This window comes from Peromyscus leucopus, chromosome 1, assembly GCF_004664715.2.
Source record: "Peromyscus leucopus breed LL Stock chromosome 1, UCI_PerLeu_2.1, whole genome shotgun sequence".
Taxonomy (NCBI): Eukaryota; Metazoa; Chordata; class Mammalia; order Rodentia; family Cricetidae; genus Peromyscus; species Peromyscus leucopus.
Window position 1 is genome coordinate 58,683,998 of NC_051063.1, and position 17,653 is coordinate 58,701,650.

The 17,653-nt window shown below is 51.7% G+C and overlaps 1 protein-coding gene across 2 annotated transcripts in view; it reads left to right on the forward strand.

Annotated features, from left to right (window-relative positions):
* Lrp5 (LDL receptor related protein 5) overlaps window positions 1-17,653 on the forward strand; it is a 106,684-nt gene that overhangs the window by 68,158 nt on the left and 20,873 nt on the right. For both annotated transcript variants that reach the window (XM_028871616.1, XM_037208596.1), the window contains 7 exons: window positions 1,015-1,231; window positions 3,203-3,492; window positions 6,368-6,594; window positions 8,064-8,248; window positions 9,430-9,753; window positions 12,189-12,388; window positions 16,635-16,843. In XM_028871616.1, coding sequence (XP_028727449.1) covers window positions 1,015-1,231; window positions 3,203-3,492; window positions 6,368-6,594; window positions 8,064-8,248; window positions 9,430-9,753; window positions 12,189-12,388; window positions 16,635-16,843 — 1,652 coding nt within the window. The remainder of the gene's footprint in view (window positions 1-1,014; window positions 1,232-3,202; window positions 3,493-6,367; window positions 6,595-8,063; window positions 8,249-9,429; window positions 9,754-12,188; window positions 12,389-16,634; window positions 16,844-17,653) is intronic.

Genomic DNA, 17,653 nt, shown 5'->3' on the forward strand with positions numbered 1-17,653 from the left:
AGGATGGGTTAGCAACTGATTGATTAGTCTGGTCTCCCGCTGCGGGTGGAAACGTGGAAACTTGAGGCCCATGGGGTTCAAGGACCCGTTCAAGGACACGGAGCACCACGGGGTAGAGTGGGTTGGTCCCCTGGCTGTGGGCGCTGAAACTGCACTGTCTTCCCTGATGAATCAGCTCGTGGGCCTCCTGCTCTTGAACTGTGGTGGTTTAGGGTAGTGCTCAGCCTGCCGGTGGTGCTCAGCCTGCCGCTACTTCTGGCTGCCTGCTCTCCTGATGAGCAAGAAGTACAGCCTTGCTCAAGAGGCCAGCCGAGGCTTGCCGGCAATTACCTGGTGTGTTTCGTCATCCTGTCCTGAGAGCCCCGAGCCTGGGCTGTTGCCACGGCCACCGCTGGTCTTTGTGGATCACTAGAGTCCCACTCACCCTATGGCTTTTCAAAAACAGTCACAAAAACCCAACAAAACACAACAAACTGTGTCTCAGCCTGGTCTTGCAATGACTATGCAGCTGAGGATGGTCTTGAACTCCTTATCTTTCTTCCACCTCCTGGGTGCTAGGATTGGCAGTGTACCCTACCAAGCCTCGTTTATTGTTGCTCGGGATCAAACCCAGGGCTTCATGTTTGCCAGGTATGCCCTCCTCCCCCAGCTGAGCCACATCCCCGGTCTTAGTGTTCGTCTTTAATCAGCATAGCCTTTTCCAGAAGAAGACTTGGCTCTTCTGTGCCAGAGCGGACCGGGAAGGAAAGTACCACAGTCCTGTGGGTTTAGGTTTATAACTAGAGGTGCCCAAGAGGGACAGACTTGTCCAGGTTGTAGGGTGGCCTGGTCCTTTGAAATTGTGTTGCATGCCCAGCCCTGCACCTGTAGCAGGCATTGCTGTTGGTTCCCAGGAAGCCTTCCTGCGGTGCTGATGCGGTGGAGGCTCCAGGGCAGCTGAAGCCTGAAGCAGGCCCCAGGCTGGCTCTTGGTGCGGCCCTGCCCATCCAGACCCTTGTCTCTGCCAATGAACAGGTTATCAACATAGATGGGACAAAGCGGCGGACCCTGCTAGAGGACAAGCTCCCACACATTTTCGGGTTCACACTGCTGGGGGACTTCATCTACTGGACAGACTGGCAGCGGCGCAGTATTGAGAGGGTACACAAGGTCAAGGCCAGCCGGGATGTCATCATCGATCAGTTGCCCGACCTGATGGGACTCAAAGCGGTGAATGTGGCCAAGGTTGTCGGTGAGTCCTGGCGAGCTGAGCCACAGTTCAGCTTGGGAAAGATGACAGGTTCGGACCTGGGCTTGGTGTCCACGAGGGTATCCTCCTCTGAGGATGGGCAGCACAGGAAATGGTGACTGTATCTGGCCAAGGATAGGTGGGGGTAGGGGTGGCGTGTTGCTCAGAGATAGGTAGTGGTCAAGGATGGTTGGGAGTAAGTGTGGCCGACATGTGACTCCTCAATGTATGGTAAGAACTTGAGTGCCTAAGGCCAACTGTATGTTAATCCTGGGTCCTACCCCAAGAGCACTGAGGACAGAGAGGCCATGTGAACAGCAGGTGGTTGAACCCAGGACTCACTGTATCTGCCTTGCCCTTGTGGCTGAGCTGCGCCATGACTCTTAAACACACCATTTACCCGAAAGGCAGCATGGTCAAAGAGTTCACTTAGGATAACGTTATCCGACTTGTTGGGTTGTCTTTCTGAGGACTCCAAATGCAGGTCCATAAGTTACACTCAGACAGTATCGTCCAGGTGGGGACCAGGACCGTTGCACAGAGCAGGGGCTTTGTTCCCATTTGCCACCCCCATACCCGGTGCCATGCCTGCATGTCACAGGTACTGGAAACGTTGCCTGATAAATGAATTCAAGAAGAGGCCCCAGTGCTGAGGGCCGCTTATTCTAGTCAACCGCGCGGTTGCTGTTAGAGAGGCGGCTCGGGCTGGAGTTCAGAGTTCCTCCTGGTCTTCTGGAGAACCCAGGTCCTGTTCCCAATACAACCACCTGGGACTTCAGCTTGAGGTGCATCCGACTCCCCCTTCTGACCTTCTCCCATTTACACATCACACACACACACACACACACACACACACACACACACACACACACACACTCCAGAAAAAAACAAAACGAAACGCACGTCTTTGGCTCAGTGAGAAGGTTGAGTGAATAAAGGTGCTTCCTGCCAGACCTGATTCCCCGAGTTCAGCACTCAGCCCACATGGTGGGAGGAGTTGTTTCCATACCTGAAAGTTGTTCTCTTACATCCACATGTGTGCAATGGCATGCACATTTGTATGCACATGTATATCCACCTGTGCACATGTGGGCACACATGTGTGCACACACACAGAGTAAATGTAATTTAAAAAAAAAATTCAAGAGGTGCCCAGCTTTACCAATATGAGGGAGGTGACTGAGCTCAGGTCACCATGCTCAGGCAGGGTGTGTAAGGCAGAAGGGCAGCATGGGTGACCGTGGGCATGGCTTGTCCCTCCTGTCCCTGTGACAGGCCACATGGCAACCCATAGGACCACCTGTGGAAAAGCACTTGCCATGCACAGGACAAAGAAGGCCCACCTGTGTCTGTCAGGAAGAAGAGAATAAAGCAAGCCTCCCTGGGCTGCAAAGTAAACTCAGCCATTGGCTCTACCTCTCTCTGTATCCCCCCACCCCACCTTCTCATCTTGTGATAAGGGGAAGAAGATTCTTCTTCTTTCTTTTTTTTTAAGCTTAAATTCCTAACACTCAAAGCAATAAATGAGTGTGACACTTTCTGTCTGCTTTAATAAACACGTATGCCTTTGGCTCCCCATGGCAAACCTGAGTTTTATAGGTTGCCAAGGGACTCGAATCAGGGAACATTCTGGAAGAATGATAAGAGCCAATCCAGTAAGCAGGGTCAGAGTTGAGGAGCCACAGTTGAGCGTCATTGCGGCATAGCTCCGTCACTGCTCAGTGGGCTGGTTGTAGCTGTTTGCTGTACTCCGTTGACGCCCTGGGACCGGGGCCAGGTGGCGGGAGCGTCCTGCTGTCTTGTCACGGCCAGTTGACCGCACTAGGGAAGGCTTTAGCTGCCGCTGCCCAGGCTTTCTCCCCACTTCTCCTGCCACCGTCCCCTTCGGGCGGGTGGCAGGAGTACAGCCACGCCGAACTGGGAACTGGGTGCACCTCTCCTTGGCCAGTCTAGAGCTGTGCGTTTGCCTCCCAGGAACCAACCCGTGTGCGGACGGGAATGGAGGGTGCAGCCACCTCTGCTTCTTCACCCCTCACGCCACCAAGTGCGGCTGCCCCATCGGCCTGGAGCTGCTGAGTGACATGAAGACCTGCATCATCCCTGAGGCCTTCCTGGTGTTCACCAGCAGAGCCACCATCCACAGGATCTCCCTGGAGACGAACAACAATGACGTGGCCATCCCACTCACAGGTGTCAAAGAGGCCTCTGCACTGGACTTTGACGTGTCCAACAACCACATCTACTGGACAGATGTCAGCCTCAAGGTACCTAGTGTGAGGCCGCCGATGCCTGAGATTTCTGTGGGACCTTGCCTGTGAATCTGCCGCTGTGTGCTCCACAGCTGGGTTTTTGGTCTTGGTTTTGGTTTTTTGCTTTTTTTGAATTATCATATTAGGGTGAGAGAGATGGTTTAGCAGTTGAGAATGCTTCCTTCTGTTCCAGAAGATCTGAGTGCAGTTCCCAGCATTCACATTGGGTGGCTCCAAGGATCTGCGATCCTCTTCGGGCCTTTGTGGGTACTGTAGAAACACGGTGCACTTCCATGTACTCAGACACACACAGGTACACATAAAATGTTTTTAAAAATTAGGGGCCGCGAGGTGGCCATGGAGCACGTCTTTAATCCCAGCACTCGGGAGGCAGAGCCAGGCAGATCTCTGTGAGTTCGAGGCCAGCCTCGAGATCTCGCCAGTGAGAGTGAGATCCAAGACAGGCACCAAACTACACAGAGAAACCCTGCTTCGAAAAACAGCAAGGAAGGAGGAAGGGAGGGAGGAGGAGGGAGAGAGAGAGGGAGAGGGAGAGGGAGAGAAAGAAAGATAAATAGATTAGGGGCTGAAGAGACAGCTCAGTGATTAAGAGCACTGGCTGTTCTTCCAGAGGATCCAGGATAGATTTCTAGCACTCACATGGTGACTCACAAATATCTGTAACTCCAGTTCCAAGGCATCCAATGACCTCCTCTGGCCTCAGCAAGTACTGTTTGCATATAGTTCACAGACATAAATTCAAACAAAACACCCAAACATAAAAATAAATCTTAAGACCATTTTTTGAAGGCAGAAGCAGGGGGATCCTTGTTGCAAGCTGCCTAGCTAAACTAGTTGTATGGGCAAGCTCTGGGTTCAGTTAAGAGACCTTGTTTCAGTGCGTAAGGCATAAGGATGATTGAAGAAGACTCTCAATGTCAGCCTTGGACTTCCCCATACACATGCAGAGTGTATACACATGGAAACACACACACAAAGAAAAAGGCATTGTAGTATTGAATATAACTCAGTGCAGGCTGATAAGTTAGGGGCTACTTTTGTTTGTTTCTTGTTTTTGTGTTTTGGGACAGAATCTCTTTGTGGAGCTCTAGCTGGCCTATAACTTGCTGGGTGGATCAGCCGAACTTCAACTCACAGAGATCCACCTGCCTCTGCCTCCTGAGTGCTGACTTAAGTGTAGCGCACCTAATTTAATGAGTAAATATGAACGGCTATCTTTGTAGGTGACATGCCCAGAGCTTTTGCAGAGGACTGTGGGAAATGCCTAGTGAACCTGGCATTGACCCATCTTCTCCCACAGCCCATTCACCTCACTACTGTTTTCAGTCACAGTGAGGGTGTCATTGTCCTGGACCATGATCAGGGGAGGGACTTGTCTCCTCAGCGGGGTCTGTGGAGTGTGCTGATGCTGTAAATGGTTCTCTTGGAGTATGGTGATCCCTGTGTGTTTAGAGATTGCTTGTGGATGTTGTACCATTGCCTGAGGAATGAGAAACCTAAAAGGCCATCTGTCCCTTTCTAGTGGAAACTGATCCCTGCTCTAACATATGACTAACACACTTCGATCACCTTTGCTGGGTATAGTGGTGCATGCCGGTAATTCTAGTACTCTGGGGTCTGAAGCGAGAGAATTGCCGTGAGTTTGAGACCAGCCTGGACTGTCCCGTTTTGACAGAGACCTGGGGGAAGGGAGGAGCAGAGAAACAAGATCTCCTGTACCTTAGGCTGCTGTTGATTTGCTTATGGTTATTTACTTGCTTTTTTTTATTTTATAATTTAATTTAATTTTACATATCAGCCACGGATTCCCTTGTTCTCCCCCCTTGTCCCCTCCTTACTTATTTTTAAGGTTTATTTTTATTTATGTGTCTGTGGAGATGAGAAAAAAATGTCAGATCCCCTGGAGCTAGAATCACAGGCAGTTACAAGATGCCTGATGTACGTGTTAGAAAACCAAATTTGGGTCCTCTGCAAGAGCAGTGGACACTTGTGACCCCTGAGGCATCCCTCCAGTCCTTTCTTAATTCTTCTTCTGAGACCTGGTTTCCTTGTGTAGTCCTGCTCTGGAGACTAGGCTGACCTCGAACTCAGAGATTGCCTGCCTTTGTCTCTGCTGGGATTAAAGGCGTGCACCACCACGCCCAGCAGTTTTTTATTCTTATAGATGTATTTATTTCATGTGTATGAGTGTTTTGCCTGTGTGTATATATGTGTACCACATGTGTGCAGTGCCCTGGGAGGGCGAGAGATGAGGAGGGTGTTTGGTTCCCTGAACTAGACTTCCAGATGGTTGAAGGCCGTCACGTGGGTATTGGGAACTCTTTGTTCCTCTACAAGAGAAGCAGTGCTCTTAACCACCGAGCTAACTCTCCAGCCCCACCCCTTTCCTAATCATTAACAGTTCCCAATGCAGTTTCTTGTTTGAAAAGTTCTTTGTCATATATAAGATTTTATTTTACTTATGTCCGTGTATGTCTGTGTCCAGTGCCCACAGAGGCCAGAAGAGTGTGCCGGTCCCTCTGAAGTAGTTGTAAGTGTTGTGAGCTGTCTGTAGGTGCCAGCATCTGAACTCGGCTTCTCATGATTGAGCAGCAAGTGCTCTTAACTGCTGAACCATCTCTTCAGTTCTAGTCTTTTATATTTTTATTCATTCTCAGAGTCAAGTATGATTACTGGGCAGAGTGTTTTCAAAACTCACGATATGTGTAAAATCACACACGTGGACGTGCACAAACATCCAGGTTGCTTTTTCTCCGAAGGCTGTCTTCCTTCATTTAGTCAGCTGTTTGGAGATTCTGCTCTCTCCTGGGTTGATGTCTGCAAAAGATGCTGGATCCTAACATGGCCCTTTCCATCCTCACCCTCCCAGACTATCAGCCGAGCCTTCATGAATGGGAGCTCGGTGGAGCACGTGATCGAATTTGGCCTCGACTACCCTGAAGGAATGGCTGTAGACTGGATGGGCAAGAACCTCTATTGGGCCGACACCGGGACCAACAGGATCGAGGTGGCCCGGCTGGATGGGCAGTTCCGACAGGTGCTTGTGTGGAGAGACCTTGACAACCCCAGGTCTCTGGCTCTGGATCCTACTAAAGGGTAAGCAGTGATTTTGTCTGAAGGTGCCAGGGTTGGCAGGGACCCTGGAAGATTGTCTTTCTCATTCTTAGAGGGGAAACTGAGACCAGCGTTGACGCTGCTGTCAGCCACTGAGCTCTGGCTGCTTTCATATGGGCTGTCCTAAGTGTCCTTAGGCCAGTATCTTGGTCTCTGATTTTACACACACAGAAACAGGCTCAGGAAATTAGGGAGATGACTGCATTGGTAAAGTGCTTGCCACATGTGCATGAGGATCTGAGTTAGATCCCCAGAACGAATGTGAAAAGTCAGGTGCAGCCTTGCTTATAACACAGACATTGGCAAGCCAGGGCCAGGCAGTCTCAGGTTTGCTGACTAGCCAATCTGGCTAGTCAAATCGGCAAGCTCCAGGCTCAGTGAGGGACCCTATCTAAAATATGATAGAAAATGATTGAGGAAGACACTCAGTGTTAACTTCTGGTGCGCACACACCAGTACACACACACACACACACACACACACACACACACACACACACACACACACACACGCTCAGAGAAGCTGAGGTCCTGTAGCCATTAGATCACACCAGTACACACACACACACACACACACACACACACACACACACACACACGCTCAGAGAAGCTGAGGTCCTGTAGCCAGTTAGATCAAGTTGGGCCAACTGACACCATCTCAGGTCTCTTTTCCTCCATGGTGACCAGACTGCCGCTTGGAGCTGGCCTTGAGGCACATGGATTTAAGGACCATTCAGAAATGGTGGCTTACAAGGTGGCCTTGGCCTAAGATCCACCCTAAGAGGGAGCCCCACCCTGGGGGCTGGGACCTGGGGGCCAAGTGCAGGGTCTTTCTGGTCCCAAGTGTCCCTTGTAGTGCTGGGCACATACTCAGCCCATAGAGCATCCATGCTGTCAGCCCCCTGCCTGGGACATCTGCTGAGAGTTCAGGACGGCAGGGGGAAGAGAAAGGTCCCAATACTAGCAGAGGCCAAGGAAAATCTTCCAAACCTTAGAATGAGGGTGTGAGCATCCTTCTCAGATATGCAGGGGAAGAGGAGGAGGGACCCCTTTCTGTGTTGCAAATGCCCCGGGCCGGTTTTTCACTCTGTGAGAGAAGGAGCCATCCATCTGAATTTGCCCACATCTCTCTTGATTGACAGGACGCACCAACACTCAGCCAGCTTAGTTAAGATATGTTGCCTGTTTGTACAGTCTTTTCTGATGGCTTCCACTCCTTGTCCTGTTTAGCTGCATTCGGATCCTTCCTGGACCCTGGGGAGAGCCAAAGCTGTGGCCGAAGCTCAGTTGGATCTGGCTCCTTCTTACTTCCTGGGGAGATGTCATTGACTGACTTCCCCCAGGGCGGGAGGGCTGAGTCTAGGAGATGGTGGCTACTCTCTGCCCTAAACCCTCTGTTAAGCCAGAACTCACCTGAGCCCTGCCCATCTCCCCTCTCCTGGTATTTTCCAGCTACATCTACTGGACCGAGTGGGGCGGCAAGCCAAGGATCGTGCGGGCCTTCATGGATGGGACCAATTGCATGACGCTGGTAGACAAGGTGGGCCGGGCCAATGACCTCACGATTGATTATGCCGATCAGCGACTATACTGGACTGACCTGGACACCAACATGATTGAGTCCTCCAACATGCTGGGTAAGGGCTGGTGACCTCAGGGTTGAGGCATGGGGACTGAGTGTCAGGGCTCTGCCTTTCCTCTCCTTACACACACTAGTCTGCTCTGGTTTATGAGCCACTTGGCATCACAAAGGCATGGGCACAGCCACAGGTGTTCTCCTCTGCCCTGGGGTAGTGTTGGGAAAGGCTTTCTGGGCTTCAGGTCCCAGCCAATCCCTGAGCCAGAACTGGTATTTCACCTTCTACTACACGGTAGGCCTTTTCATTGGTGGGGAAGCTGAGGCTGGGTATGTCATAGGACTTGCCTGAGATCATCCAGCAAGGGCACTTTAGAGCTCCTCAGGGCCAGATCCGGCCTCCACCACCCAGCAGCATAAGCTCCTCTGTGGCCACACCTCTTTATAAACTTTGTATTCAAAAACTAAGTTTTAAATGCATGATATTCATTTTTAGAATCTGAATATTTTTGTACTTGTTTTTGCTTTTTAGAAATAATATTTGGCCGGGCGGTGGTGGTGCATGCCTTTAATCCAGCACTTGGGAGGCAGAGGCAGGCGGATCTTTGTGAGTTCGAGGCCAGCCTGGTCTACAGAGCAAGATCCAGGAAAGGCGCAAAGCTATACAGAGAAACCCTGTTTCGATAAACAAAAAAACAAACAGAAATAATATTTGACTGGAATGTAGCTCAGTTGGTAGAGTTCTTGCCACGTATGCATGAAGCCCCTGGGGTCAGTCCCCATCCCCCATACCACATAAACTAGGTATGATGATGTAACCTGTAATTCCAGCACTCAGGAGGTGGAGGCAGGAGGATCAGAAGGTTAGGGTCATCCTTGGTTACATAGGGAATTTAAGTCTAGCCTGATATATACAAGACCAGATAGATGGATGAATGGAGAATTGGTTTTTGTTGTTGTTATTTTTTTGGGGTGTGTTGTTGTTGTTGAGACAGGCTTTCTTTGTTGTGTACCCGTGGCTTCCCTAGAACTATCTCCGTAGACCAGGCTGGCCTCACACTCAGAGATCCACCTGCCTCTGCCTCCCGAGTGCTGGGATTAAAGGTATATGCCACCACTGACAGGCTTCCCTGCTCGGCTGAGATTTCTGGAAATCAAGGTCGGCTCACCTCTCCTTGAAGTTCCCTGAGCTCATTGGCCTGACCGCTCTCCTGTTGACTTGTGCACTGTGTCCCCACGCAGGTCAGGAGCGCATGGTGATAGCTGACGATCTGCCCTACCCCTTTGGCCTGACCCAGTACAGCGATTACATCTACTGGACGGACTGGAACCTGCACAGCATCGAGCGGGCCGACAAGACCAGCGGGCAGAACCGCACCCTCATCCAGGGCCACCTGGACTTCGTCATGGACATCCTGGTGTTCCACTCCTCCCGTCAGGACGGCCTCAATGACTGTGTGCACAGCAATGGCCAGTGTGGGCAGCTGTGCCTTGCCATCCCCGGGGGCCACCGCTGTGGCTGTGCGTCACACTACACACTGGACCCCAGCAGCCGCAACTGCAGCCGTAAGTGCCTTGATCCCTCTGCACGGCCCATGCCTTAGCCCTTTGGAACAACTGGCGCTGTGGGCTGTGCTGGAAGAGAGCTTCTTTTCTTTTTTTTTTTCTTCTTGTTTGTTTTGAGACAGGGTTTCTCTGTGTAGCCCTCGCTGTTCTGGAACTTACCCTGTAGACCAGTCTGGCCTTGAGCTCACAGAGATCCACCTGCCTCTGCCTCCAGAATGCTGGGATTAAAGGTGTGCACCATCACCGCCCATCTTAGAAGAGAGCTTCTTAAGTTGGGGTATCCTGTGTACAAGGATGGTTGGGCGGGTCGTACACTGCACAGGCTTCATGGTCCTAACCGGTTACGTACTACTAGACTGACTGGGTGAGGGCCAACCCCTCTGCTGCCTTGTTCTCTCGGGGGGATCTTTGAATGTAGACTCATTTCGGAGATGGGGGGACATCTCAGTGTATTTCCAGCACTATCCTCAGTGCTTCTCCTGGTGGCACTCACTTGAGCCTCAGGCTCGCAGGCTTGAGTATCCCAGTCATGGAACCTGGTGCACAGAGCTGTGTAGCAACCCGCTCAAGCCTGCACAGCTGAGCCGGCCGGAACCACCACAGTGGCTCCTGAGGCTGCGTTCTTGACCACTTGATGGTGACTCCAGAGGAGCCTGTGGAGTCCTGTGCTGACCGTCCCCTTAGGTGTGGATGTGGTCTCACATCCACGGTAGGAAAGTGGGATTCGGGAGGTCAGAGGGCGACTTCCTCATAGCCCTCTGTGAGCACAGGTGTGTCCTGTCAGCCGGTCTTCTGTGATGTTGGCAGAGAGCCAGAGAGAGTTTGGCCCCTGCACATAACAGGACAGTTCTTAGGGTCTTGTGCAGCCCCCATAGGAGCTGTGTCGCCCTTCCATGCTGAATCAGTGCGGACCCTGAAGTTGGAAGGACAGAAAATGTGCCTGACATTGAGCTTGTCTGCAGTGGTCCAGGGCCAGAGCTTGGCCTCCCAGGAGCTGTGATTTGATTTTGTTTGCTTAATTTTATTATCTTATGTATGTGGGTGTTTCACCCACACGTATGTCTGTGTTTCACCCACATGTATGTCTGTGTACCACATGTATGTGTGGTACACAGGGAGGCCAGGCCAGGACCTTGGATGCTCTGGAACAGGCATTACAGACAGTTGTGGGAGTTGAACCCAGATCCTCTGGAATAGCAGCCAGCCCTCTTAACTGCTGAGCCATTTCTCCATGATTTTTTTTGAGACAAAATCTTAATATATAGCTGGTCTGGAATTGGCTATATGGACAAGACTGCCCTCAAACTCATAGAGATCCATTTGCCTCTGCCTTCCTGAGTGCTGTGTGTGCCCGTACTGTGCTGGGGCTGTGCTCTCGAAGGGCAGGTAGAGGTGCAGAAGCATGAACTCTTACTTCCTGGGGTCTCGGGACAGTGGCTTGGATTTCAAACGACCCACCTTAACCCCCTGTTCCTGGAGACTGCCTGCTGGCTTCCATACCTCTGGTGCCACAGTTTCTGAATCTGGGCAGCTGGTCTGGAGCCTCAGGACATTGCCCCCTGCTGGGAAGAAGCCAGCCTGCTTTTTGATCTCTCCAAAAGCAATATTTCCCCCTTGTGGTCTCTATGGGCATCTGCATTCACAGTCACACCTGCACACGTGCATATAATTTACAAAGCAATAAAAACAAATCCTAAACTAATCTCTGGGACTGGGGATGTAGCTTGCGGGCTGGCCTACCATGCACAGAGCACTGGGTCAATCCTAGTGTGGCAGGACTGAGTGTGGTGCACACCTGTAGTCCCAGTGCTTGAGAGGTGGAGGCAGGACGATGAGGAGTGCAAGACCATCTTGAATGCTAATCGGAGTTCAAGGCCACGCTATGCTGCATGAGACCCTGTCTTTAAAAAAAAAAAGCATTGATCTATTCAGAACAACCATACAGACTTTGGGAAGATAACAGAAACAGCCGTGATAATGAGAGTGAAATGGCCCGTCACTTAGGCCAGTTGAGAGCTCTGTGTTCTTTCTTCTCTAAGGGGTCCTGTGGGAGCAGGTACTGGTCTGTAACCGCATTGGCTGCTCTGCTCCTGGCCCCAGCCTCTCAGCTTCCATTCACTGATATTCTCCACTCGGTCTGTGTCCAGCATCCTTAGCTTGCTGATGCTTGCCACATGGTCTGTTTGTCCAGCTTCTTGGCTTGTGCTTGCGGATGCTTGGAGCTCGGTCTTTCTGTCCAGTGCCCTCAGCTTGCTGATGTTTGGTGCTTCGCCTGTCGGTCTGTCCTGAGACCCTAGCTTGCAATGCTTGCTGCTCAGTCTGTTTGTCCAGCCCCTTGCTTGCACTTGCTGACGCTTTCTGCTCAGTCTGTCTGTCCCGCTCCAGCGCCCTCAGCTTGCTGATGCTCGGCGCTCGGTCTGTTTGTCCCACTCCAGCGCCCTCCACCTTCTTGCTGTTCAGCCAGAAATTTGCCATCAGCCGGATGATCCCCGATGACCAGCTCAGCCCGGACCTTGTCCTGCCCCTGCATGGGCTGAGGAATGTCAAAGCCATCAACTATGACCCGCTGGACAAGTTCATCTACTGGGTGGATGGGCGCCAGAACATCAAGAGGGCCAAGGACGACGGTACCCAGGCAGGTGCCCCTGGGGGCAGGGTGTGCTGGAGGCAGGGTGCGACTTACAGCTGCTCCCCCTTTCTGGGCAGGGCTCGTGACAAACAAGGATTTGGACTCTGGTTATTATGTAACTGTGGGTGTGATCCTGGGCATGTGAAGCCCTGGACTGTGGTGAAGAGAAACTGGATTTCCCAGTTGATAAGGGTGGGGGGTTGGGTGGTGGTGGGCCACGCTCAAAGGATCAGGGGTCACACTACATGCGTCCTGTATTTTATGGAGTCCATGCTGTCAGTCTTGGTGCGTGTCTGTGTGTGTGTGCACGTGTGGGAATGAGACAGCAGCAGCGGGTGTCATTCAACAGGAGTTTCTCATGGGGACCTGGGACTCACTGATTAGGCTAGGCTGGTGGGTGGTGAGCTCCAGAGGTCTGCCTGTCTCCACCTCTCAAGTGCTAGGATTACAGACGCATGCCACCGTGCCCAGCCCTCCTGTGTGGGTGCCGCCCCTCAGGCTGGCATGGCAAGTGCTTTTCCCAGCCTGTCTCATGTGCAGTTAATTCTGTAATGTAGTAAACACCATCCTGAAAGTCACAGGCCTGTGCCAAATCACCCAACAGAAACGGTTGGGCTTGTGGGACAAAGAGGGGTGGGCCTGGAGTGAGGGCTCAGTGGTTAGAGCACTGGCTTCTCTTCCAGAAGACTGAGTTTGATTCCCAGCACCCACATGGCTCACAACTGTCTGTCACTCCAGTCCTAGGGGATCCAGTGCCCTCTGCTGGCCTCGTTGGGCACCAGGCATGCAAATTGTACACAGATAAGTATGAAGACAAAACACTTATACACATAAAAATAAATAATAACTTTAACCCTCCCCCTGCCAGTCTCTGTCAGTGATACGTAGAAAGCAGGAGGGGATTGTTGGGAGTGTTGGAGCAACACTCCCTTTTGCTTGGCCAGTCCCTCCTACATCTGTGGGTGTGGAGCTTCAGGGATTGCAGTATGTGGGCCTTATGAAATGGGAACATCATGGGAAGCAGGGCAGGAAGTTCTGGCTGCGGGTGCGGCTGGATGTGGCTCATAGCGTATGAATGGAGGTATGAGTGTCCTCTGTTCTTCTTGGAGCCACATGCCAGGACAAGTGTCTATATTCACCTTTTTTCTCCGTGTGTGTGTGTGTGTGTGTGTGTGTGTGTGTGTGTGTGTGTGTGTCTGTCTGTCTGTCTGTCTGTCTGTTTTGCATGTGTAGGGCACCTGTTTTTGTGCACATGAGTGTGTGTGTGTTGCGGGGAGTGGTCCTGATGTTGATGCTGGGAATCACCTTTACCGATCATCCATCTTATTCACAGCGGGTCTCTCGGTCAGTCTTGCTGCTCTGCTTGCTCTGGGGTCCCGTCTCCACCCTCTGGGCCTGTCGTGCTCACACCCTGCACTTGTGTGACTTTCCGAGGCTCCTGACTCCAGTCCTCATGTGTGCCGCCAGCTCTTTAACCCTTGACCCACCTCTTCTACCCTTGGTTGTTTTTTAAGACAGGTTTTTCTGTATCCCAGGCTGGCCTCAAACTCAGTATGTAGCCAAGGATGGCTCCTTATCTTCCTGTTTGCCATCTCGTGGGTACTGGGGCCACGTTTGTGTGCTACTCCACCGTTTCTTCATTCTTTTTGTGTTTCCCTTAAATGAAATTGTGTAGTATCAAATGCTAGTCCTGAATTTTCCTTAAAATTTTATTATGTTTATTTATTTATTTAGTTATGTGTATGTGTGTGAGCAGGTCATGTGGTTTAAATGTGGAGGTCAGAGGAACTTACAGAAGTCCGCTCTCTCCTTCAACATATGAATCCTGGGTATCAGACTCCAGTGTCAGGCTTAGTAGCAATCGTCTTTACCCATGGAACCATTCTGCCAGTCCCTCTCTGTCTCCCCCTCCCTCCCTCTCTTTCTCCCTCTCTCTCCCCCTCCCCACTTCCCGCCTCCTTCTTGGAGACGGGGTATCTCTCTGTATGTCCTGGAACTTGCTGTGTATACCAGATTAGCCTGGATCTCACGCCCCTGCCTCTGCCTCTAAAGTCCTGGGATAAAAGGCGTGCACCACCACATCCAGTCAGCCTATAGTTTTCAAATCCAGCAGGGCTGTAGCTGCGCCTGACCAGTTCAGGAAGGATACATGTAATGGAGAACTGAGCCTGCCTCAGGGGGCTTTCCCAAGATGCCTTTTTACAAAAGCCGTAGAACCCAGCGGCCCCTTTACCAGTGTAGTTATGACAACTGATGCTTCGTGACAGCTGAGGGAGAGCTTACTCCATGGCTGCTTTACAGATCTTCTCTGGAAACTCTAGAAAATGTAGTTTTTGGTTTTTGTTGTTTGGGCCAGGCGGTGACTGGAGATTAGTAGGATCCCTTTGAGCCGGATGTCTGTTTTAGTTACTTTTCTGTTGCTGTGATAAAACACCCGGATGAAAATAACTTACAGAAGAAAGGATTGTCTCAGTTCAAAGTACAGTCTGTTGGAGCTCCAGCTAAGGAAGCAGAAGCCGAGGTGGTGGTTTGGGTGTTGGTCACATTGTATCCATAGTCCAGAAACAGAGTGCCAGGTCCCAGCTCTTGGGAAGCAGAGGCAGCTGGACCTCTGTGCGCTGTTCAGACTAGCCAGGACTACTTTGTGAGATAGGCAGCAGCAGCAGAAGAGAGCGGTGGATACTGTGCTTTCCTTTCCTTTTAAGTTATCTTTTACATTTATTTTTTATTGAGTCAGGTCATATGTGCTACACCATGCATGGGGTGGGGTCACAGAGCAACTTGGGAGAGTCTGTTCTTTCCCTCTACCATGTGCGTTCCAGAGAGCAAACTCAGGTTCATCACCTTTACCAGTCACCCTCGCTGACGCCTTTTTTATGAAGCCCAGAATCCTAGGCAGGGAATGGTGCCACCCATCGTGGGCTTTCCCACCTAGATTAACCCAGTCAGGATAACCCCCCACCAGTTTGCCCTGAGGCCAGGTGATCTCCCAGGTAAATTCTAGATGTCGTCAGGTTGACAGATGAGATGAACCATCACAAGGCCCATCACAAAAATCCCCACTGCCTTGTCAGTTTATCAAGTCACAGTTACAGCCCTCTCCCCCCACATCACCCCTAATCTCTGTTGGTGGTGAGCATGAGTCACCTTAACCCCAGGCCGGGTTAGTGACTCCAGGCTGTCATCTCGAGCTAACTGATGACTGTAGCTTCCCTGAAAGAACGACCGCTCCACGGTACAAATCTCCCGCAAGTCCCTGTGGTTCTCGGAGCCACCTGTCCCAGTCCTCCTGTCTTCCCCAGACACCTTCCTACGGGGCCACACCTTCCTCTGCTTCTCTGCCCTGTTCCCTTGGGTACCCCTACCTGCATCTCTGTCTACCCATCCATCACTTGCTACATGCCCTTGCCCTGCTTCACCCTCCCCACCCCAAGAGCCCCAGCCCCTGCCCTTTGCCCCTTGCCTGGCTCGGCAGCCTGGGTCCCTTCTCCATAGGGTCTGGTGAGAAAAGAGGTAGTCCTCTGGTTTCCATTCCTACTATTCTGGCTGCTGAATCAAACAAACAAGGTTTGAGCTTACAAAGCCACGAGCCTGAGTCCTAAACAGTGGGAATGAAGGGATAGATGCTGGGCTTCGGGTCCTGTGTCTATCTGCTTGACAGCCTGCCAGTGTCCTCTAGTGGACTCCTTCTTGGGGCCTGGAGTCCCAAGTTGTGCTGGACTTCTTCCTGGTTGTTCTATGCATTCTTTGAGGAAGGTAACCCTGGCTGTCCTGGAGCTCACTTTGTAGATCAGGTTGGCCTCAAACTCACTGAGATTCGCCTACCTCTGTCTCCTGATTGCTGGGATTAAAGGTGTGTGCCATCACTGCCCAGCTGCTCTGTGCATTCTTAAGTGGGCATACCATTGAGATCTAAGTTGAGGGCCACCAGGATGTCTCAGTGGATAAAAGTGCTTGAAATCACGCCTGATGGATGACCTGAGTTCACATCCTAGGACCCACATGGTGGAAGGAAAGAACCAATTCTCACAACGTGGTCCTCTGAGCTCCACGTGTGTGCTGGGAAATGTGCATGCACACACATACATGCACAAAATCAAACAGACGTTTGTTTTTAAAGAGCCAAGTCTGGAAGAAATGCCCCAGACTTATTGGAATCTTGACTTTGAGGCTGAACTTGGGACTTCTGCTCTCCCCCGGGCTCACTGTGCACGGCAGTGTGGTGCAAGCTGCTTCTGCTTCCCTCCCACAGCTCTCCATGCTGACCTCTCCCAGCCAGAGTCTGAGCCCAGACAGACAGCCACACGACCTCAGCATTGACATCTACAGCCGGACACTCTTCTGGACCTGTGAGGCCACCAACACCATCAATGTCCACCGGCTGGATGGGGATGCCATGGGAGTGGTGCTTCGAGGGGACCGTGACAAGCCAAGGGCCATCGCTGTCAATGCTGAGCGAGGGTAGGTGCCCCAGCGTGGCCAGGCACTGGGGTGAGGGCTGCCTCCTGCTCAGGCCTGTAGGTCACTCGCTGGCCCCTAAGGACCTGTGGTGCTGGCCTGTTAGGGGCTAGGCAAAGTTTTCAGCATGATACTCAGGATCCCAGCACATAAACAGAAGGTGAAGTTTGGATGGGGGTGGGAGAACTCTCGGGTATGAACCCTGCTGCATGGGCCTGTGTCTGTAACCTGTCCAACTTGGTCTTTGGGGCTGCACACATTCTGCCCCAGACACAACTCAAAATGTGTCATGCCTTGAATCTGTTGGTCCTCAGAGTACCTGGTCTGGGAGAGGGCACTGGGACAGATGCCCGTGAAGCTCAAGAGAAAGCTGGGCTGGCAAAGCCTCAGGCAGGAGCATGATGGCCTTTAACTCCTGCAGGGCTGACATGTAAAGCAGGTGTTATCTATGACATGGAAAGCAGGGCAGGGATGCCAGAGTTCAAATCCTGACTCCTGCACTTCACTGCCCCATGGCTGTGGGCAGGTGATGCAGACTCTCAGAGTCTTGGTGTCCTTTTCTGTGATCCTGAGGAGGACGGTGGTGTCAGTATTTCAGCCTTCAAGTGGAACCCTACTTCCTGGAGGACAGCTGTTCAGGAGTTGAGAGAGCACTCTCTGAGGAGACGGGCTTCAGTGTAGACATGCACCTTGGCAGTTGGGCAGGGGTATAGACAAATGTCGTGTGGCTACAATCCACTTACTGTCGCAGAACTCAGAGGTCCACAGCCCAGGTATTGGCAGGACCCCCTTCCTCTGATGTGGTGGGGGACA